At 33.3% G+C, this 23,552-nt stretch overlaps 1 protein-coding gene across 2 annotated transcripts; it reads left to right on the top strand.

Moving 5' to 3' along the window:
• The first annotated feature begins 1,952 nt into the window (after window positions 1-1,952).
• Window positions 1,953-4,679, top strand: LOC108208393 (short-chain dehydrogenase TIC 32, chloroplastic). Of its 2 annotated transcripts, XM_017378927.2 has the most exons (7): window positions 1,953-2,200; window positions 2,505-2,736; window positions 2,897-3,130; window positions 3,230-3,308; window positions 3,450-3,534; window positions 4,211-4,257; window positions 4,375-4,679. In XM_017378927.2, the coding sequence occupies exons 1-7, from the start codon at window positions 2,095-2,097 to the stop codon at window positions 4,552-4,554; spliced, it is 963 nt and encodes a 320-aa protein (XP_017234416.1). In that variant the 5' UTR covers window positions 1,953-2,094; the 3' UTR covers window positions 4,555-4,679. The 2 variants fall into 2 exon arrangements, with proteins under 2 accessions (XP_017234416.1, XP_063942434.1); XM_064086364.1 differs by lacking the exon at window positions 4,211-4,257 and having other exon boundaries at window positions 2,041-2,200; window positions 3,450-3,581; window positions 4,375-4,579.
• The last annotated feature ends 18,873 nt before the right edge of the window (window positions 4,680-23,552 follow it).

The raw sequence follows: 23,552 nt of genomic DNA, 5'->3' as shown, positions 1-23,552 counted from the left end.
AAAGCTTCGAGGCTCGAGCGAGTAGGACCATCTAAAATAAGCCGCTTTTTTCTAACTCATATTTGTAAAATTTTAAAATTTTATAATTATTATTTTATTATTTTTCAAGTCCTTATAAATTTTGTTTATGTTATAATTACTAATATAATTTTTTAAATACATTTAATTTCATTGTTTTTATTATAATTTTGTTGTTTGATATTTATATTTATTTATTATTTATAAAAATGTAACTCTTTAAATTGTTTTAATCACTTGTTACTTTTGTCACTCCATAATTTGAAAGCTAAATAAAACATAGTATTTCGAAAATAAATTTTGAGTTTACCCGGTTAAGTGAAGGTAACTGTGCTCGGCTAAAAAGTCTGCAACCTCGGCAGTGTTACTAAGAAAAGAAATTTGGACAAAAAAAGAAGTGATTTGGACAAAAAGAAACGAAATGGCTTAGGAACAGCATGTATTCGATTCGGATTTTAATGGATTGTTTTTAGTTTATGGATTTTAATGGATTGCATGAGATTTTGATTTTGTACGGATTCTTGATAAAATGTGAATTGATAGAATGCTTCAAAATCCCATTGATTTTGGTGGGATTTCAAAACACTTAAAATACACTGAAGAATGCCACAAAATCCATCATTTTATGAAATGAAAAAAAATCCATCAGCATTTAAATTTAAATACCATCAGATTTTAATGGATTTTAAACAATCTCAATTGAATACCATCGGATTTTAAAGCATTATTTAAAATCTCAATTGAATACCACCAGATTTTGTAGCATAATTTAAAATCTCAATTGAATACCTCAAGATTTTAATGGATTTCAAACAATTCTAATCGAATACCTTAGGATTTCATGAATGCAAAAAAAATCTTTAAAATCCTAATCCAATACACCCCTCCTAGTATTTTAAAAAGTGAGAACTGGGATTAGGAGATGGAGACCCGGGGTATTAATGGAATAATCTGAAATTAGTCAGATATATAATTATATTATAAAATTTTATCAATATGTATTTTTCAAATTTATTAAGTTGATTTCAGAGAGATATATAATATACAAATTAAATGAGAATTTACCTTATAAGGATTGACTGGGTGATTCATTAGTTAATTTGATAATTTTTAAAACTTTTACGAGTAGATCTACATTTTACACGTTAATCTGCTGATTTTTGAGAATTTACAAAATGCATGAAAATGTCATTCCCTCGGTTTGAGGAGTTTCTTACATTTTAAAACTTATCAATATAATAAAAATTTTGTAATATTAAAATTAACTATATCACTATTTTTTTTCATTACTCTTATTTCATAGATTAGATATCAATTTCATTATATCCTCATTTTTCTTATTTAATTTTTTGACCTAGGGAGTAATATTTACCAATTTGCTTTTGTTTATTCGGGTTGAAGACACTGGCGCCCTCCCCGCTATTGGTTTGATTGTTTTTTCTATTTAGCTAAATAATCCTGCCTAATTGCTTCGTGCCCAGAATTATTACTACATATTCAGATATATTCCAAATATTCCAAACAACAATTCTTAAGAGAGGCAACATTATACATATCCAGATATACCCCAGAGCTAAGTTCATTCACAGAAATTGATCATGAATTCAGATAGTAAATAATGCATTCTCATCTCTTTTGTTTTTTGGCACTAGGCCTATCAGCTGCACTGCCAATGTACATTGTGCTAGCTCTAAGTACCGCAAATGTATCTCAAGTAAAGGTTTCGCCATGGACTTAGATGCTCTGATCAATGCATAATTTTTAAATATCACAATATGCATTTGAGCATTTCATATGTTTTATTTTAAGGCCTTCATGCACCCTATATATAGTTAAAACTCATTTTAAGTTGTGCTTGAATCTAGTCTATTTGTGAGGTCAATTTCTTTTCAATTCTGTAACTTCGGAATGTTGATTTAGCCAACCTAAACCAGACCATCATTTTGTTCGTGACATTCATACGTATACAGAGCTTAGAGGCATAATGGAAAATTAAGCTCACATATCCCTTCTTAAGGGAACACATCCTTCTTTAAGCAACATAGGGAAGGAGCCAGAGACCGAATTGTCGAAATAATGTGGATTTTTGGAATGAAAGGACGATCTGGCTTCTCCGCCAATAACACCGCCGAGGATGTCACAAAAGGAATCGATGGAAGTGGCCTTACCGCCATCGTTACTGGTAATCATTTTGTCCAAAATAAAATTTGTCGTTCCTGAGCCTATTAATTTATCGTTAGATTTAAATATATATTATTTTCGCTGGAGTAAAATTAACAGGAGGCCAATCTAAGCTATTTAGTTCTATTAAGATGTTATTGCAAAAATCTTTATGATATTAGTGTTGAAATATAACATAAGATCTATTTTGAGCCATTCGGACGTCTTAAAATTTTAGATGGACTGGTTCCATCATGGTATCATAACTGGTTCCCAACAATTAGTTTTATGACTGAAGTAGCTGTTAATCTTATATACGAATTTAGGTTCAACGAATGGGATCGGATTGGAGACTGCACGAGTACTCGCATTGCGCAGAGTGCATGTAATAATGGCAGTGAGAAATGTGGATGCTGGTGAAAAAGTTAAACAACATTTACTCGAGAAAATGGCGAATGCTAGAATTGATGTCATGGCATTAGACCTCAACTCGCAGGCCGCTATCAGAAGATTCGTTGAAGAATATATCTCCAAGTCTCTTCCCCTCAACATTCTTATGTAAGAGCTATGATCCTTTTGTACAAGTACCCATTATTATAAATGATGTTAGTTGCGACATATCAGTATGAAGTGTTTTCACCATTGGCGACTAAATTTCATTTGCTGATATGTCGCAAACAGAAAAAATAAAACCTGACATCGTTTTTATCACATGAAGTAACAATGCAGGGATTAATGCTCCTCCATTTACCCTTTCTGAAGACGGAATTGAACAGCAGTTTGCAGTTAATCATTTAGGTCCGTTTCTTTTGACAAATCTTTTATTGGATATTATGAAAAAAACTGCAAGTGAAAGCGGAATAGAAGGAAGAATTGTGAATGTTGGATCAGCAATGCACGCTTATGGATACAAAGAAGGGATTCGTTTTGACAAGATCAATGATGAAGCAAGGTGTACCATTGATGCCTATATTTTCACACACACAAACACACATTAATTTCTATGCTAACTTGTTTCTAAACTTTTTAACTACTATGTATTATATCCCAGTTACAATCCCAGCGATGCGTATGGACAATCAAAGCTATGTACCATGCTGCACATTGTTGAGCTTTCAAGGCGCTTGAAGGTGAAGTATGAGTTACAACTTACAATCTTATTCTTCTTGCGCTATAATTTATAAATTGTCAGTCTTTTATACGTGAAGTATATACCCTGATTTCCCCTAATTTTTTCTTACCTTAAATCATTCGTTCGCCATCATTTTCAGGAGGAAGGAGTTAATATCACTGCGAATTCACTCCATCCTGGCATTGTTGCTACAAATAGTCAGAAAAAGCAAGGCCCTATTGGTAGTAAGTACTCTGACCTTAGAGCAAGTCCAATAGGTGTGCTAAATCAAGTCTTAAATCCAAAAATAGGGAATATGGGATAAAATTGCACTCCAACACTATGCTAGTGATGTGCTAAATCACTAGCACAAGCCTCCCCTTCCCTATTTTTAGAATATGCTAGCCACTTCTAAACTATTTTTATCATTAAAATATTCATTTCTCTCTCTCCTTCACATCATTTCTCTCTCTTTTTTTCCCTCTCTCCTCCACTATTTAATATTATTATAATAATAGGGAATGAATATAAGGAGTACTATTGGAGCTCATGTGCTAAATCTTGTGCTAAATCACTAAGACATATTATTTTATAATATTTTTAGGGAACCTTTTAGCATAGTGTTGGACTTGCTCTTATGCGTGTTTCTCTAAAGATAAGTCACAATAATCTCGCCAAGAAAGCGATTTGTAGCTAAATCCCTGGAGTGTTTGGTTCATAGTCAATGAGCCCTGTTAATAAGAATCCGAACCTCAAAACTTGTGTTTGAATTGTAATATAGAATTGAAACTTCGCTATCAGTTCTTTCACACTCTTTGAAATACTCATTCTCATCAATCATTTCCCATTTTCATCTCCGATCCAAACACATCTCTATTTATGCATGTTAAGTTTCCCCTAGTTATTAATGCTCAATTGCAGAGTTCATGCTTGTGACCGGGAAACTTGTGTTCAAAAATGTACATCAGGTAATTATATCTTCGACATTCCTTTATAATCATAATTACAACAAATAACATCGAACATGGCTCAATAAAAAAATGCAATTTAATCTGTTCTGTTAAAATTTGGTTGCTTGTATACAGGGTGCATCAACTACTTGCTATGTGGCATTGAATCCTAAAGTTGCTGGTATAAGTGGTGAATATTTCATGGGAAATAATCTAAAAAGTCTAAAGGGGAGTACTTCCCTGGCTAAGGACCCAGAACTGGCCAAGAAACTCTGGGATTTCAGTTTGAGCTTGACTCGGCCGCAGCCCAACTAATATTTCAGTGTTACAGAGATGGCTCGCTTATTTAATAAAGTAAAATTAATATTTGAATCACATATTGTTGTGCTCTAACAAAAAAGAGGTTAAATTTTGAAAAATGATGGTGAGATTATGATTTTTTTTTTTCTTTAGACTAGACTTTAGCTCGAAGCGATTGTTAACCACCTTTTCAAAAATTAAAAATAAAATTTGGTAATTAAATTACAAATTCGAAAAAGTTTACCAGCAAAATTTGATATGACAAAATAAAAACTAATCACTGATCCCCAATTTACTCTTTTTATAATTGTTATATTATAATTACAACAAGGAAAATGCTCTGGTTCCCTTGCTTGCACTGCAGTTTTAGCATCGCCTGAAGCGATAACCTTTTTTATGAAATTCAAACCCTTTTGCTAAACTTATCTAAAGGATATTCTTGGGGAATTTATATTGATACTGATACTCTGAACATCTTAATAATTTATTCACGCCTCAGATGAATTTATGACAGCTATACACTCAAGATAATATATGATATTCACATGACAGTTTAGTCTCTCCGAAATTTCGACCATATTTCAGTAACTATACAAAACATTAAATATGAAATTATTAGTTTATGTAACAAAGGAGGACCTCATAATTTCTCCTCCCGAACATAAATCTTTAAGGTCGACGAATGATTTAAAAATTTCAACATGAATATTTTTTAAAGTTAAAAGTGTATGTGCAATCAACCGTGACTAGTCCGTTACTTATATGTTTGTTGACTCGGATTTTCGCTTTTTAAGTTGATTGTTTCGTGATTTAGCAGAGAAATACCACAAAAGATGAACTGAATAACCTGTTATGGTTTATTTTTTAATCATATTTAGAATTAAATATACAAAAGAACAAAAAAAACAAGGGAGGAAAGTGATTATTATAAATCATCCCCGCCTCTCTTCGCCATTCGATGCCTCTGCCCATCTTTATCATCACCATCATAATACGTATTATATAGGTAGATGTCGGGGGAAGTTATATAAAATTATACAAAAAGAAAAAAAAATATTAAAAATCTTTAAAAATATATTTAAATCAAATATTTTATATTATTATTTTTAAAGATTTTAAATTATATAATTCAAATATTAAAAATATTTATTTTTATTTTGAATTGTCACCTGTATATCATTTTTATAATAGTATTTTATAATACAAAAAACACAATAAACGCGTACATGAGTACAAATCAAAATCATGGTTGAATGGTTAAACTAAACTAATAATTTGTTTCTTATGAACAATCCCAACATATGGATTATGGAATGGAAGGGAAAAAATAATCGGAAGGTGCAGTTAGAGGTGGCAATATGGTTGCAAAACCATTAAACCAATCCAAACCAAACCAAAATTGTGGATTTGGAAAATGGATTTGGTTTGGTTTTTAGTCTCACATTTCTCACAAAATATGGATCTAACCACATTTTGTCTCATTTTTAAGATTTTTTATAACTCTCTCCACACACTATTATGTTCTTTTCCTTTCCTTTCCTTTCTTTTGTTTTGCTAGTTATCACACATGCACATCTCATGATTCGAACTCATGACCTTACTTGGAGAAACCAAAAACTTGAACCACTACACCAACTCACACACTCAAACACATTATTGTTATATTTAGTATTCATTATATTATCATTTGAGTGTGTTATATTTAGTAATCATTATATAACACTTATTTTTACTTACTAAACTAGTTACCCATAATTCAAACTAAAACCATAACCATATTTATTAATATATGGTTTGAAAATGGTTTTGGTTCATTTATCCAAACCAAATCTATTTTATAAGAACCAAAACCAAACCAAAACCATATTTTGCCACCTCTAGGTGCAGTATCCAAATAACGGGATGGTAGATTGGTAGTACAGTGCAGGCGTGCAGCACAGCAAGTAAAACGTGTCAAGAGTGTGGTCCAACTCGCAAACTTCCACTACTCCCGGTCTTTGACTTTTAGTTGAAGCAATGCTACCCTGTTATAGTGTTATGTTAAGGAAAATTATGGGATCCCCGTACTTCCTATCTACAGTAAATATCCGGGAAGTAACACAAACGTGTTTGGTTAGACATGTTGGATATTACAATTCTCTCTTAAATTATGGTTTTGAGAGTCGACTCCCAAAACTAGCCGTCACTTCTCCATTCTTCACCTTCATCATCTTCATCCACCAAATCATTTTCGCTCTCCCATCTTCTCCACTATTTACTAGCTTTTTGTTTTTCAATAAAATCGAGTGTTGCTTAAACCTCGAAGATTCCAATCGAGTTTTATTCTCGGATCTGTTTCGGATTTGAGTTTGGGCTTGATTGTTTTCTGAATAAATCAGATCTTTTGAAATCAAAGATCCGAATGTGTTTTCCCGTCTCGCCTTTTGGCGTGTGTTGATTAAGTACCCCATTCTTGGGTGATTCTGCGTTGATATGTCGTTCTGTGTTATCAATGAGAATAATTGTGATGGAGTTTTGGGAGATATGGCTTATCGCATCATTAATACTTTCGGCATGTCTATAGCTGGCTTCCGGCATGTAGATAGCTGGGGTATGCTTGGAACGGTGGCGATCGCATGTGCTCACCTTTCACAAATTATAATTGTTCATTATTCGAGGACCCTTGTTCCTCATTGCTTAGTTTTTACAACTGAGTCGTCTGAACACCGCAACAGCCATGGAACTTTGTGAAGGTCAATTGTGAAGCTACCATTTTCGGGATTGATGTAGGCTGGATTACTCGAGAAGCCTTTGTATTCATTTTCAATTTCAAGAATCCTTGAATTCAGTTTGTTAAGCAGTCTGGAAACAATGTGGCTATTTGTTTAGCTCGTTTTATTGTTTATCAACCTGATTGCATTGTTAGTTGGGGAGTTGTCCGACTAGACTTATTTTAATTTAATAGAATGGATTTGCATTCGGTCAAAAAAATATTATTCTTTCGAACCTTCCTTACTATTATCTTATTACTATATCTGTTCTATAAATTCATAATATACGTAACTGATCATGTAAACTACTCACGTTTAACTTACATGAATGGTTAATAAAATATCCTGATTTTTATAGATTAATTATCATCGAATTTTCTATGGTGTGCCCAAGGGCACACAATAGTCACTAACATCCATGACAATACTAGCTTTTGATTGGTATATGGATAATAAATGTAAATAGCCCCCTGCATTCACATCAATTCCACCAATCAAAACAAGTCATTTGCATGAAAGTTGGTGCTTATTGTGTGCCCTTGGGCACACATTAGAAAGACCGAATTATCATTACCTCAACCTTTTTTTACATATTTTTACTATTGAGTATAGGTAATGATTAGTTTAGTTTAAATAAAATTATTTTAATTAGTTTAGTCAAGATTTTTTATATAATTTTTATATTTTTTATTTATAATATGTATTACAGTAATAATTTTTAGCTCTACATAGCTGGAGATGTACTAACCATTTCTATCAAAATACAATATTTTACTGTTTCATTACATTCTAAAATCCCTTACAAGTTTAGTTTTATTAACTTTAGTTTAGCGAATTATTTTTAACTCCTACGATGCAGTAATATCCAACTAAAAATGATTGGGGGAAGGAATCGCTGATAAAATTTAGACATGAATTACTAGTAGGGGTGAACAAAAAACCGTTTAACCCGCAAAACCGACCCAACCTGCACCTTATTTCGACCGACCAAACCGAACCGTTCCAAACCGAGAAGTAATTGGGTTCGTTTTTTATTAACCCGAATAGATTGGGTTGGGTCAGGATTTTTAATTTTTTAACCCGCACCCAACCCAACCCAACCCGTTTAAAATAACATAGTCTACTTTTATGTTAATTTCTCTATGCTTCTAGTTCATAACTTGTTATTATGTTAATTTCTTCGTAAATATTGATAAATTTATTAATAATAGTTCGTAACCATCCTTAGATTATTATGCAAATACAAGATGTTTGTTTATTTAATCACAATCTGTATGTAGCTTAGTAGTTTAAATCTGTTTGTCTATTTTGTACTTGTTAATCACCATAGCAGAGAGTGGAGTTGAAAAGCAAATGTACATCTATGTCTCTGGGATTCTCAATTTAACACCTCTACTCCCACTGGAACCACCATACTAAACACAGTCTCAAACACTACAACAAACAATGATTTACCTGCCTCTCAAAATGATGCATCTTCCGTCTTCTCTAGAGAAAGATATAATGATAAAACCCGATAAACCCGATCCTATCCGACCCAACCGGACGTATGAATAATAGGATTGGGTTGGAAATATTTTTGAGGGTTAACGGATTCGAATTTTTATAAACCGATTAAATTGGGTTGGGTTGAATTTTCACCACTAACCCGGCCAACCTAACCCGTGTTCACCCCTAACTACTAGTTCAGCGCCCATTCCCGACTACGCGATAATAGTTCAAAACTAAATTACTTGCCGAAAAGCAAACATGCCGTCTTCAGAATTGATACATAATTACATATGTTTCCAGAAGTTTTTGGTCAATGCCTCACAACTGAGGGAATTGATATTTTGTTCATTTTAATACGCGTATCACCGATTACGTATAGTATTAAATCCCTCCTAAATTTTCTGGGATTCCCATGCTCCCAATTTAAGCTTACGTTAATTATAATGTGATTGACTGATGTAACGGTGAAAATAATTCTCATGTACAAAGTAAATCCGATTTAAATCTTTGCGTAAAATACCTGATACAGACAGCGTACAAGTCTGTATGCAAACTAGGAAGAATATGTTTAACGTGTCTGATTTGGTTATTCGAGTTTTGAATTGGAGTGTCAAATTCTTTTTAATCCGGAACAGAAACTATGAAGAATTTTTTTGAAAAGTTTGGAGATTAGGAATTCGGAGATAGCACAAGCAAATTTCCATATAAATACATATCCTATAGTTATATATATAATATTTTATAAAATATTAATAACATATATCTATACTATACTATTAAAGCCGAAACATTAAAAGTTTGGTCGGTCGGTACTTGGGCCAAAATACGGGCCTATCTATATAACTAATTATTCTTTTTAATTTGGGCCAAATTACGGACCTATCTATATAACCAATTAATAATTCTTTTAAAATCGTCGGTACTTGAGTCAAAATACGGGCCTATCTATATAACTAATTATTCTTTTTAATTTGGGCCAAATTACGGGCCTATCTATATAACCAATTAATAATTTTTTTAAAATCGAAACAATAAAAGTTTGGTAGGTCAGTACTTGGGCCAAAATATGGGCCTATCTATATAACCAATTATTCTGGACCTATCTATATAACCAATTATCTTTTTTAATTTGGGCTAAAATACGGGCCTATTGATATAACCAATTAATCCTTTTAATTGAAATATATTATCTTTTTTATATTTCTGACTAAAAAACTTAATCTTTTAAAATAACATTGAGAAACATGGTAATTACTTTTTTTAACTAAAATATATTATCTTTTCATAAATTTTCTAACTAAAAAATTAATCTTTTACAATTAATACGGACATGGGCGACATATTTATACGTAAAGATGTGGGCCAAAAGTCTAAACGTCAAATAATAAAAAATAGAGGGAGTATTATTATATTGGTCGGGCGGTCGGGTTTTGCACCGAATTACGGGCCTATCTATATATAAAACCAATTATTCTTTTTAACTAAAATAAATTATTTTTATATATTTATTAGCTAAAAGAACTCAATCTTCTAAAATAATATCGAGCAACATAGTAATTGTCTTTTTAAACAAAACGCGTCATCATTTTTAGATTTTCTAACTAAAAAATCGAGTTTTTACAATTAACACGGACGTCATATATATTAAAATATAATATCACTAAATATAATTATTAATAAATAACATGTAATATTATAAAACCAAAAATACATTAATAACATTATTTTTAAATACTCTAATGATCTCACATTAAAAGAAATATTACAAATCTATCGTATACTATATATTATTACAATATTAATAAAGCCGAAATAAAAAGTTCACTTGGTCGGTCAGTTAGTAGAGTTGGTGAATGGGTTGGTATTTTATCCACGGAGCTCTTGAATTTATAACATGTTATAGTATATTTTTTATCATCTATTAAACCAAAACATTAAATTCAAATTAGTATGATGGGTCGGTATTTGGTTTCATGCGTCTCTTTAAACTATAATATGATAACGAAATATTAAAAAGGTTGATTGGTTAGTTTATATATGAGTTTATAGGCCTTCTTAAATTATAACATGTAAATTTTTTTTTTTAACATTCTCATTAAAATATATATGTTCGACCTAATATTTAATTAGCCATTTGACGGACTTAACTATGAAGAATTTATCCAACTGCTAAATAAAATATTTATTTAACCACATTATTCTATCATAATTTTATTTTTACAATAAAATTAGATAAATTTAAGATATATAAAATAAAATAACAAATATGTTAACCGCCCGTGCATTGCACGGGTTATAAGCTAGTATAAATATATAGGGCATTATTCAAAAAGTGTAAATCCCAAGTTTTGATGATGACACACTTTAGCAAGCTACTTTCATTTCAGCTTAACATAATGTATTTACTCTGTTACAGCCTGCTATATTGTATTGACAATCTAACCCTGCAGGATTTATAAGTAACAGATAGATAGCAAGCTATTTTAGCTTGACATACTGTTATAGCCTGCTGCTTTGTATTTCTAATCTTGTGTTGCAGGAATTTTACTATAACAGAATTATAGCGAGCTGTTTTATAATAGCAAGCTATAATAGAGTCCTACCAGAAGCAGAACACTTCAAAGACTGCAGCTGTTGACTTCTACAATTTATAGGACTTAAGGTGTACGTTTTCTAATCTGAATATGAGTTAAATATACATATTATAAGCTCAGATTATTTAAATGAAAACGTTTCCTAAAATGTAGGAGGTTGTTAGTGCTTTTACTTATCTTTTCTAAACAACCTACCTTATCCCATAATCTTAGGGACTGTTGCATTCAAACGTTTTCTAAACTCAGTCCTCTACTTTTATGGAAGCTTAAACGTTGTATAAACAACCTGTAACGTTCATATGATGCAACGTTCATGGAGGTTTGGTACAATGTAGCCGTTATAGCTTTTAGTATATATACGGCTTGCTGTTTTCAAGTATAGTTAACAACTCACAATCTTGAAAACATTCTGAAATTCTCTTCTGAGCTTATATCGTGTGTTTGATTCATATCTTATTAGAGAATATAGTTTGAGTTGTAATCTCTCATTGTTATTCAAAGTGGTATTTGATTAGTCACTAAAGCTAGCGGGGTTCTAAGTATAGAACAAAGGGGGAGTTAGGTAGAATTAGTCTTCACAAGGTCTGAGGTGCTAAGGTTCGAGGAACAAGGTGAATTCAAGGAGGGAAGCTCAAGGAATTCAGAGGTTCAAGAACAGGTGCACAGGGGACTAAAGTGTCGAGCTGTTTTCTGTCTGCTCAAGGTTTCAGCAAGCTGCTTTAGGTGACTGGGTAAAAGGGAGATATATTATTATTCTGTAATTGTTGGATTTTCAGTAATAATATATTCTCTTACCAAGTTGGTAAGGGACCAGGACGTAGACCATTAGACATAGGGGTCGAACCTGGCTAAAATTGCTTGTGTCTGATTTACATTTCTGCACTTTACTGTTTTGCATAATAGCCTGCTATAATCACACTTGATCTGAAAACAGTAAGCTGAAATATTCGGTAAAGTTTAAAATTGATATTGTTAGCCATTTACACCTATTCACCCCCCCCTCTAGGTGTATTTACACGTGGTATCAGAGCGAGGTTGCTAACATTTCTGTAACAGGAATAGTATAGATCCTATGGCTGACCAATTTCAGGGAAAATCAGACTTTAGAGCTCCTCTCCTCACTAGTTCGGACAACTACAACTGGTGGAAAGGACAAATGGAAGCTCATCTCTCCAGAGACCCTCTCATGCAAAGAGTTGTTGAAAGAGGTCCCTATCAGTTCCTAGATAAAGATGGCAAGGTCAAAGATGTTGATGAACTTACTACCGACGAGCTAACAAAGATGGCTGCTAATGGAAAGGCTAGAAGTACTCTCATCAATGGTCTTAATCAAGCTGAATATGACAAGGTGTCATCTCTCAAATCTGCAAAGGAGATATGGGATGCGTTGGAAGCTTATCATGAAGGTTCAAAGGGTCTAAGGAAAGTAAAGCTGGGACAACTAATGAAGGAACTTGGTGCTTTCGGTTTGCAAAAGGGAGAAACAATCAAAGAGGCTCAAGCTAGGTTTCAACTCATTGTCAATAATCTAGGGAGACTTGGAAAGATAATTCCTCAATCAGAACTCAACATGAACATTCTTGCTTCTGTTCCATTCGACTTTCAATCCAAAGTAACTGCCTTGGAAGCTGCTCACAATATTGATACAATGGATCATCTAGCTCTTTTTGCTGAATTGGAACAATTTGAGAGCAAGATGCATTCCAAGAAGCATGATGCTCCAGTTGAGAAAATGAAGAACTTGGCTCTTACTGTTGAAAAGAGCAAGCCAGAATCAGATGAGGAATCAGACGAAGATCTTGCACTCCTTTCCAAGAAGATTCAAAGAATGATTAACAAGCATAGTCAGCTGAAAAGGGAGAAAGGCAAGGATAAGTCTAAGTACTCAAGTAGCAGAAGGCCCTCCAAGGAACCAAAGGATCAGAACTGCTTTGAATGTGGAAAGCCTGGTCACTTCAAGAAGGACTGCTACAAGCTCAAGTCAAAACAGCCTGCTGTTTCCAGAGACAAGAAGAAGAAATCTAAAGCACTTCTGACCTGGAGTGATGATGAAGAAGATTCTGCTTCTAGTGATGGCTCTGGTGAGGAAATGATCAACCTTGCACTTGTTGGCATGGAGGATGACAATGTTCGAGGACTCACCGATGATGGTCTTGTCGAAACTGACTCCGAGGATGACAACAGTGAGGTTAGTTCGTTCAAATTTGATATTTCCAATGATAATCTTGTGCTAGAACAACTAACCATGCAGGAGCAAGATCATATTCCAAATGAGGAATATAATTCCCTCAAGGCAGAAAACAGCAAGCTGATTGAAAAGAATAACTATCTTAAGAATATGGTTCAAGAGCTTATGCAGAAGATAGATAAATTCTTTGACTCCAAAGAGCCTACCCAAGCCAGACTGAAGGAACTTCAAGAAAAGCTAGATCAAGCTGAAGGGTTTCATAAAGTTTTGATGAGACGAAATGAAGTTCAGAAGGAAGAGATCTCCCAGCTGAAACAAGAAGTAGAAGCCAGAGATGCATGCCTAGAGACATTCAAATTAAAAGAATCCACAAAGCTGCATACATCTCAGCCTGCTCCCAGTACATCTCAGCCTGCTGCAAGTACTCCAGTGCCCACTGCTACAACAAATCAGCAAGCTGAAAAGATCAAAATTCTCGAAACAGAAGTATTGAAGCTCAGAAAAGGAATGGGAACTTTTGTTCAAGGAGAAGAAGGTCTAAAGTACATGATGAAGAGCATCAAGGTTCCACTAGATAAAGAAGGTGTTGGTCACAACTTCAACAAGAAAGGAAATGCTCTCAAGTATGAAGGAAGGCGTGGCAAACCATACAAATATGCTATGCCCTGGAAGAAATGTGCAAACTGTGGAGGACAGGGACATCTAGCTCAATATTGCAGAGTCAGGCCTCAAAGACAATATTTCCATAACAGACCAGAAGACAAAACAGCCTACTGGAACGGGAAAGTAGCTTACCAGAATTTCAATGGTCCCAACAGAAGCTACAACAGAAGCTACAACAGAAGCTACAACAGAAGCTACAACAGAATCTACAACAGAAGCTACAACAGAGGCTACAGAACCCAGCAACATCCTCAAAGACAGTACTTCCAGAACAGATCAGAAGGCAAAACAGCCTACTGGAACAAGAAGACAGCTTACCAGAATGGTCCAAACAGAAGCTACAGAACTAAGCAGCATACATATCCTACTGTGGTCCAAAAGTGGATCAAGAAAACTGATTTAAATGCTATATTTGTTCGTGCTTCTAACCAAAGTGGACCCAAACCAACTTGGGTACCAAAGTGTTGAGTTTTGTTTTCTTTGCTTTGCAGATGTGTCTTGCTGCTAAGATCAAGTCTACACAATGGATCATTGATAGTGGCTGTACAAGGCATATGTGTGGAGACAAAACTCAGTTTAAGAGTCTTAAGTTGAAAAGAGGAGGAGGAGTAACTATTGGTGATAGTAAGACTCTCCCTATTCTAGGTAAAGGTAAAGTAGGTAATGACAATGCCTCTATTTCCAATGTTAGATTTGTTAAAGGCTTAAAGTATAATTTGCTTAGTGTAAGTCAATTGCATGATGATGGTCATAAAGTTGAATTCTCTAAGGATAAATGTGTTATTACTGTTGGTACTAACCAGATTCCTCTAGTTGCTAGAAGGAAAGGAAATATATATATCTTAGATTTTGAGTTGCAGAAATCAGCCTGCTGTTTAGCTGCTGTGGATGCTGATCCAACCATTTGGCATAGAAGATTGGGTCATGCTCACATGGACTTGCTTAAGAAGTTGTCAAGCAAGGAGCTAGTGAGGGGTCTGCCCAAATTAAAGTATGCCAAGACCGAGGTGTGTTCAGCATGTCAGCTAGGCAAGCAAATCCAAAGCACTCATAAGGCTAAGAATATGGTATCAACTTCTCAACCTCTAGAACTCTTACACTTAGACTTGTTTGGTCCTGAGGCTTATAAAAGCATTGGAGGTAAGCAATATTGTTTGGTTGTTGTTGATGATTATTCTCGATATTCATGGACTTTATTTCTTCGTACTAAAGATTGTGCATTTGAAGAATTTGAAATTCTAATCAAACTTCTTGAGAATAAGTTGAAAACCAAGCTTATAGGTATAAGGAGTGATCATGGAGGTGAATTCCAAAAGGACTTTATTACATACTGTGAAGAAAGAGGAATCACTCACCAATTCTCAGCTCCAAGGACACCTCAACAAAATGGAGTCGTAGAGCGCAAAAACAGATCACTTCAGGAAACAGCAAGGACGTTATTGCAAGAAAGCAAGCTGCCAAGAAGTTTCTGGGCAGAAGCAGTCAATACAGCCTGCTATGTTCTGAACAGGGTGATCATCAGGCCTATCTTGAACAAGACTCCATATGAGTTGCTGAGAAATAAGACTCCTAATATCGGGTACTTTAAAGTTTTTGGTTCTAAATGTTTTGTTCTTAAAAAGATTGATAGAGTTGGTAAATTTGATGCTAAATCTTTTGAAGCTATCTTTCTTGGTTATTCTTCAACTAGTCGTGCATATAGATATTATAATTTAGATAAACATACTGTTGAAGAATCTATTGATATTGTCTTCAAAGAACCTAACAATGATCTGCCAAGAGATGAGGAAGATGATGCAGGTATTGATCCAAATGCTTCACCTCAATCTGATGAGAAGAAGTCAGAGGAAGCTGCTACTCCAGAATCTAAGCAAGCTGAAACACCATCTTCACAGACTGTCACTCCATCACAGCAAGCTGGAACATCATCTCAGCCTACTGGAATGACATCTCAACCAGCTGGATCTTCATCTCAGCAAGGTGGAAAAGAATCTCAGCAAGCTGGACTCTCCTCTGCAGTCAGGAATCTCTCCAACATTCTATCTCAAATGAAGCTTGATGGATCCTATGATGATGATGTACCTCCTACAAAGCGGGTTCGAACATCTCATGAAGAAATATCTCAAAAAACTCTGCCCAAGGCTACAAGGACAGTGAAGAATCATCCTCCCGAGTTGGTGATTGGTGACATATCAGAAGGAATCAAGACAAGAAAAGGAAAAGCAAACTTTTGTGCCTATGCTGCTTTTCTAGCTCAAGAAGAACCAAAATCTGTTCAAGAAGCTCTTAAAGATGAAAATTGGGTCATGGCTATGCAAGAAGAACTCAACCAATTCGAAAGATGTGATGTATGGGAATTGGTTAAGCGTCCTGAGAATGCATCAGTTGTTGGCACTAGATGGGTGTTTAAGAACAAGCTTGATGAAGAAGGTACTATCACTCGCAACAAAGCAAGGCTTGTGGCTCAAGGATACAACCAGCAAGAAGGAATCGATTTTGATCAAACATATGCTCCGGTTGCTCGCTTGGAATCAATCAGAATGCTCTTGGCTTATGCATGCTACAAAAAGATCAAGCTGTTTCAGATGGATGTGAAGAGTGCTTTCCTAAACGGCCTGCTGGAAGAGGAAGTTTATGTAAAACAGCCGCCTGGTTTTGAACATGAACAATATCCAGACTACGTCTACAAGTTGAAGAAAGCTCTTTATGGATTGAAACAAGCTCCTAGATCATGGTACAAAAGACTCAGTAAGTTCTTGATTAAGAATGGTTTTGTACGAGGCAAGATTGATCCTACTCTATTTACAAAATCTCTTAATGGTGAAATCTTAGTAGTCCAAGTTTATGTTGATGATATTATCTTTGGGTCTACTAATAATGAACTTTGTGAGTGGTTTTCGAAGTGTATGCATAGTGAATTTGACATGAGCATGATGGGTGAACTTAACTATTTCTTGGGTCTTCAAATCAAACAAACTTATGATGGTATCTACGTGCACCAAGGAAAATATGTGAAAGAGTTGCTGAAGAGATTTGGATTTGAAAATGTCAAGTCAAAACCCACTCCAATGTCTCAAACCAGCAAGCTGTTTTCGGATGAATCAGGTAAAAGTGTTGATATAACACGATATCGAGGTATGATTGGATCTCTATTATATCTAACAGCCTCTAGACCTGATATCATGTATAGTGTATGTGTTTGCGCACGATTTCAAGCTAATCCAAAGGAGTCCCACTTAAATGCTATTAAGAGGATCTTTCGATACTTAAGTGGTACTATTAATCTTGGACTTTTCTATCCTAAAAAGGGTATTTGTGATTTGTTTGAGGATTTGCCTGAATTGGAACAACATGCTTTAGTTCGTGGTGATGTTGATAATACTGATGTGGCTTTACCAACCACTGCAATGCTTGAACCTATGGCCCATTTGCTGTTTAAAATCTGTCGTACCAATATCAGTCCTAGGGTTGGTAGTAGATCCTTGTTAACCTGTCAGGATCTTATTCTTGTGTCGCTGTTGTTGAAAAAGAAGAAGTTCAATATCTCTGGGTTAATATTGCATAATATGATTGACTGCTTGAAGAAGAAAAACAGAGCTTTTCCTTATGGTCTTCTCCTCACACGAGTGTTTGAGTATTCTGGGATTAAGTTGGAAGAAAAGGAGGCTGTTGATGCCAATGCTTTTATTGACTGCTCAAGTCTAGCTCAATCCAGTCTGCAGATTAATGAACTTGGATTTGTCGAGAGGATTCCTCCACCGGTTGTGCAGGTTCCTGTCTCTACTTCTAGCCTGCCAGAGTCATCCTCTGCTGCCACTGGCATTCAGGACCTATTTGCCAAGTTAGAAGATAAGTTCACTGCTATCCAGAGGGACTTTGCAGAGTATAAACAGGTTGTGAGCGAAGTGAAAGCACAAAATGCCGAGATAAAGACAATGGCCACTGATTTGCTCGGATATTTTCAGAAAGCGAAGACTGCAGTTCGTGCTTCAAAGCTTCTTCCTCCACCAGCTGATAAGGAACTCTCCAGTGCTTCTCCAGTTATTTCTCCTGCTATGGTTGCTTCGGGCTCGTCAGATGCTCCTCCTCCTCCAGCTCATCCGGATCCAGAGGACACCACTGAAGCTGTGGATAATCTTTTTGCTGATTAAGGGGGAGAAAATCAGGAGTACTTGACTCTGGGCTGGGGACTTTAATTGCTTAGTTTTAAATATTATCCTTATCAGACTTTATTATCAGACTTTATGCCATGCTACTTTGTGTTAAGACTTAATATGGTTTTTGTGTTGGTATGCTGAGATATCAGCAAGACATGGTTTATCTGGTTTGTGGATTATGCTGTGATAACAGCTTGATGACTTGGTTTGATTTGCTGGATTTTGATTAAGTCAGTTTATGATATGTTAAGCTATTATTGTGTTAAATTGCTTAAGTAGCTATTTTTGATAATCTCTGTTAGAATATCATTGTTATTAACTAACATGCAGGGATATCATATTCAGGGGGAGTATTACTCCTGATATTTGTGTAATCATCAAAAAGGGGGAGATTGTAAATCCCAAGTTTTGATGATGACACACTTTAGCAAGCTACTTTCATTTCAGCTTAACATAATGTATTTACTCTGTTACAGCCTGCTATATTGTATTGACAATCTAACCCTGCAGGATTTATAAGTAACAGATAGATAGCAAGCTATTTTAGCTTGACATACTGTTATAGCCTGCTGCTTTGTATTTCTAATCTTGTGTTGCAGGAATTTTACTATAACAGAATTATAGCGAGCTGTTTTATAATAGCAAGCTATAATAGAGTCCTACCAGAAGCAGAACACTTCAAAGACTGCAGCTGTTGACTTCTACAATTTATAGGACTTAAGGTGTACGTTTTCTAATCTGAATATGAGTTAAATATACATATTATAAGCTCAGATTATTTAAATGAAAACGTTTCCTAAAATGTAGGAGGTTGTTAGTGCTTTTACTTATCTTTTCTAAACAACCTACCTTATCCCATAATCTTAGGGACTGTTGCATTCAAACGTTTTCTAAACTCAGTCCTCTACTTTTATGGAAGCTTAAACGTTGTATAAACAACCTGTAACGTTCATATGATGCAACGTTCATGGAGGTTTGGTACAATGTAGCCGTTATAGCTTTTAGTATATATACGGCTTGCTGTTTTCAAGTATAGTTAACAACTCACAATCTTGAAAACATTCTGAAATTCTCTTCTGAGCTTATATCGTGTGTTTGATTCATATCTTATTAGAGAATATAGTTTGAGTTGTAATCTCTCATTGTTATTCAAAGTGGTATTTGATTAGTCACTAAAGCTAGCGGGGTTCTAAGTATAGAACAAAGGGGGAGTTAGGTAGAATTAGTCTTCACAAGGTCTGAGGTGCTAAGGTTCGAGGAACAAGGTGAATTCAAGGAGGGAAGCTCAAGGAATTCAGAGGTTCAAGAACAGGTGCACAGGGGACTAAAGTGTCGAGCTGTTTTCTGTCTGCTCAAGGTTTCAGCAAGCTGCTTTAGGTGACTGGGTAAAAGGGAGATATATTATTATTCTGTAATTGTTGGATTTTCAGTAATAATATATTCTCTTACCAAGTTGGTAAGGGACTAGGACGTAGACCATTAGACATAGGGGTCGAACCTGGCTAAAATTGCTTGTGTCTGATTTACATTTCTGCACTTTACTGTTTTGCATAATAGCCTGCTATAATCACACTTGATCTGAAAACAGTAAGCTGAAATATTCGGTAAAGTTTAAAATTGATATTGTTAGCCATTTACACCTATTCACCCCCCCTCTAGGTGTATTTACAAAAAGAACACTCTTAAAAGAAAAAGAAAAAAGAACACTTTAGAATCGAATATTGAATCTCATTTAAAACATCAATTAAATTCTAATTTTGAGCTAATTAATCTTTGTTATGAATAGCAATAGTATCTAACATGTTTAACAATAAATATGGATTAAAAATAATATATGATTCTATGTAATATTTTTTTTTGTCATAAATTCTATGTAATATTAGTCGTCCAAAAAATATGTATATGATTTTATTTTGGATTCCTTTATGGATTCGATTCTGAATTCTATAATATATTATATTAATAATTTAGATAAGTTTGGATGTTTTATTTCATATATTAAATTTAATTGGTGTTTAACTATGTGATTATGATCTTGGCAAATTATTTTTTATGAAAAAAAAAGTGCTATAATAGTGTTCTATGTTATTTTTTTTCTAAAGTGTTCTCTGTGGAGTCCAACACTAAATATATATACTTAATATGTATATTTCTATTTTAAGTTAATGATCTCTGTTTTATAGATTAATTTATATTTATTATAATGCAAATTAATTTTAATAATTCTAGTATTATTTTTTTATTTTAAATGAATGTAATGTGCTTAAAGATTAAAAGTAGTCGGATATTATATACTACGATTTGATAACTTAATAAAATAAAATGTTACTAACAATAAAATATATAATTATTATATATTTTTCAATAAAAAGTAATGTCAGGTGAGAAAATGGAGTGTACTAGTATGTATGCGGAATTATTCGAGATGAGCCAGATGTGGTCCTTAACAGGAAAAAAAAAAAAGAATAATGCCTGATAAGTGATAACAATGACAAAATATGTAATAACAGTATAAATATTAGGTTAAACGGATATATACAGTGTATATCGCATTTGAAGTCTGAACACAGATAATTTTCTCAAACATGGCTAACCTTAAAAGTAAAAGATACGCTCCTCTGTATTTTGTACTCCATCACAGCGGAATAGCTGTGGCATTAGATTACATGTGGTTCCCAGAAAACACGGTATCTTTAGGACACTCTGTTCTTTGTTTAATGCTCGTCAGGGAGCTAATCATGGGAATTTTCATAATTAGATTTTTAAATCGTCCTCACTGTCGAAAGACCAAATTGGACAGGTAGGTACTTGTTTGCTTCCGGTAGTCTGTCATTTGCTCTTATTTATTACTTCTGTTTTTTCGAATCTAAACTTAGATTCCAATTTTATTATTAATTCACTTGTTAATGTATTAATAAATAAATTCAAATAATTGTAATTACTTAGAAGAAATAATATGATATTGGCAAGCTAATCCCCTCTGTCTCCTCAGTCTACCTTTTTTTTGTCATATCTCCTCAATCTACTTTGATCATGTTCGTCTAAAATCATTATACATATCCACGTGATGAATTAAGTGACAATAATATTATAATAATAATAGTAATAACACTTTACTTTTATAATTGTTATTTTATTTGATATAATTTAGTAAAATGAAAGTATATTATAGACAAAAATAAGTTAGTTAGAAGCAAGAGGTATTATACATGAATAAAGGGAATACATTAATTTGTTTTGGTAATTAAATATATAAAAATGGGGATGACTAACAGATGAACTTAATTTTAAATTCCTAAAATCACAAGTATAGTCTATAATACAAACTCTAGAATAACATATTTTTAAATATTAAATTCATTCCCTATGATTTGTGTGAATTTATATAATTGTACCAAGAACATTTTTACGTAGCTTAGCCACCCTCACATCACCCTCTTTATAAATGATTACGTGCAAAACTAGTGTTATTAATACATGAAAGTATAGCTTCGTCAACTCTCTCTCTTGTTGGGTCTTGTTTATATCACATTTATACATGGACTGGTTCAATATAATGTACGCAGCCTCTAAACTAAAAATGACATGTCAACCAACTCCTTGACTGTACATGTATAAAATACCGAGTTTCTCTCATTTATATTCTAATTATTTTTGACGGATTTACAAGAAAATGTAAAATCTCCGAAAATGACAGCGACTTCAAGTCATCATAGGTAGTTGGCAGTTAGGTACTCCCTCCGTCCCAAAAAACGTTTCCCGTTTGCAATGTCGGCACTGTTCATAACATGAGATAAATTACTAATTTACGTATAATCTATAAGATAAAATATAGTCATGAGTGATCTTGTTGGATTCATATTTATGTGTACTTTAATACGGTGAAGGTTTTATATTTAATACAAATATAAAATTAAAGATATTAATGATCGAAATTGTGTATTGGCAAACGTGATAAGTACAAATGAGAAAAGTATTTAGAGACAGAGGGAGTATAATAGTAACACCCTTGCATATACTGCATCATTACATACAATAATGTAAATTATTAATAGAGCATATGTATCGCTCGTGGTTCTCGTGTTAAATCGGTGTTTCATGATTACCGGACTAAAATTTTGGGTTAGTATTTAGTATATCAAATTATCTTTTTAATGATATTACTTTCCTAATTATGCATAAAATTGTATCTAATTTTTGTTTATTATTGTTGTACGATAGTGAAAAATAAGCTCCTCGTGTATTTGCAGAGATAAGTTGGCATTCATTCTGTTAAAAAATAATTCATTTGGATATTTTATTAAATTAAATTTTTGTGATTGAAATCTACCTATACGGCTATACTATACTTATAATTGAAGATAATTATAAAACTTATATCAAGAAAAATATATGAGTTTTTCTATTTTCAGCTTCTTAAAATTATAAAAGGTAATTTAAAATTTTCAGTAAAAATTTAATCAATTTAATTTAAAATTTCAAATTACTGACTACTTGCTTGGAACAGTTAGTACGATATTTATTCAACCAAATATTTTTTAAAAAAATTTTAAAATACTGAAATTCAATCAGGACAAACCAATATAAATATCTGTTAATCAGATAATTATCCTATACATCTATTATATGTATAATAGAGCAAACTTAAGTAATTTAATTCGAAATGCCTAATTTGCCCTTACTCATTAAACATGTATTTATATATATAAAGGTCATTATTGACTTTGAATGTTAAGGTATTTATTGGACATTAATGTCTAATCATTAATATACATTAAATTACTTCATAATTAAAACTCCAATACATATATGTATAATATATTTATATTTATGATTTAATAATAAATAAATAACTACCCAATGTTGTAAAAAACGGGAATTTGAAAATCGGGAATTATTCAGAATGATTGATACGATCATTATTCAGAATTAATTTTATTTTATATATGTAAAAATAGTAAATATATTATAGTTTATCAAAATTTAAATTTCCCCCGCAATTTTGTAAATTTTAATATTCAGCCTGATTTTCAACCAATTAATTCAATTTTTGCCCAGTTAGTCATCGATTTTAACTGAATTTTGCCCGACTCCATTATATATCTCATAAAACAATGATGAGTAATTTAATTCGAAGAGACTAATCTGTCCTTACTCATTATAAATATAT

Source organism: Daucus carota, chromosome 2 (assembly GCF_001625215.2).
Source record: "Daucus carota subsp. sativus chromosome 2, DH1 v3.0, whole genome shotgun sequence".
NCBI classification, from domain to species: domain Eukaryota; kingdom Viridiplantae; phylum Streptophyta; class Magnoliopsida; order Apiales; family Apiaceae; genus Daucus; species Daucus carota.
The sequence above is the reverse complement of the archived record's forward strand: the minus strand, read 5'-3'. Positions and strand labels throughout refer to the sequence as shown.

Coding starts and splice junctions, on each gene's coding strand:
- LOC108208393 (XM_017378927.2), top strand. CDS start 2,095: ATGTGGATTTTTGGAATGAAAGGACGATCTGGCTTCTCCGCCAATAAC. Junction 3,309..3,449: donor AGCTTTCAAGGCGCTTGAAG/GTGAAGTATGAG, acceptor CATCATTTTCAG/GAGGAAGGAGTTAATATCAC. Junction 4,258..4,374: donor TGTTCAAAAATGTACATCAG/GTAATTATATCT, acceptor GCTTGTATACAG/GGTGCATCAACTACTTGCTA.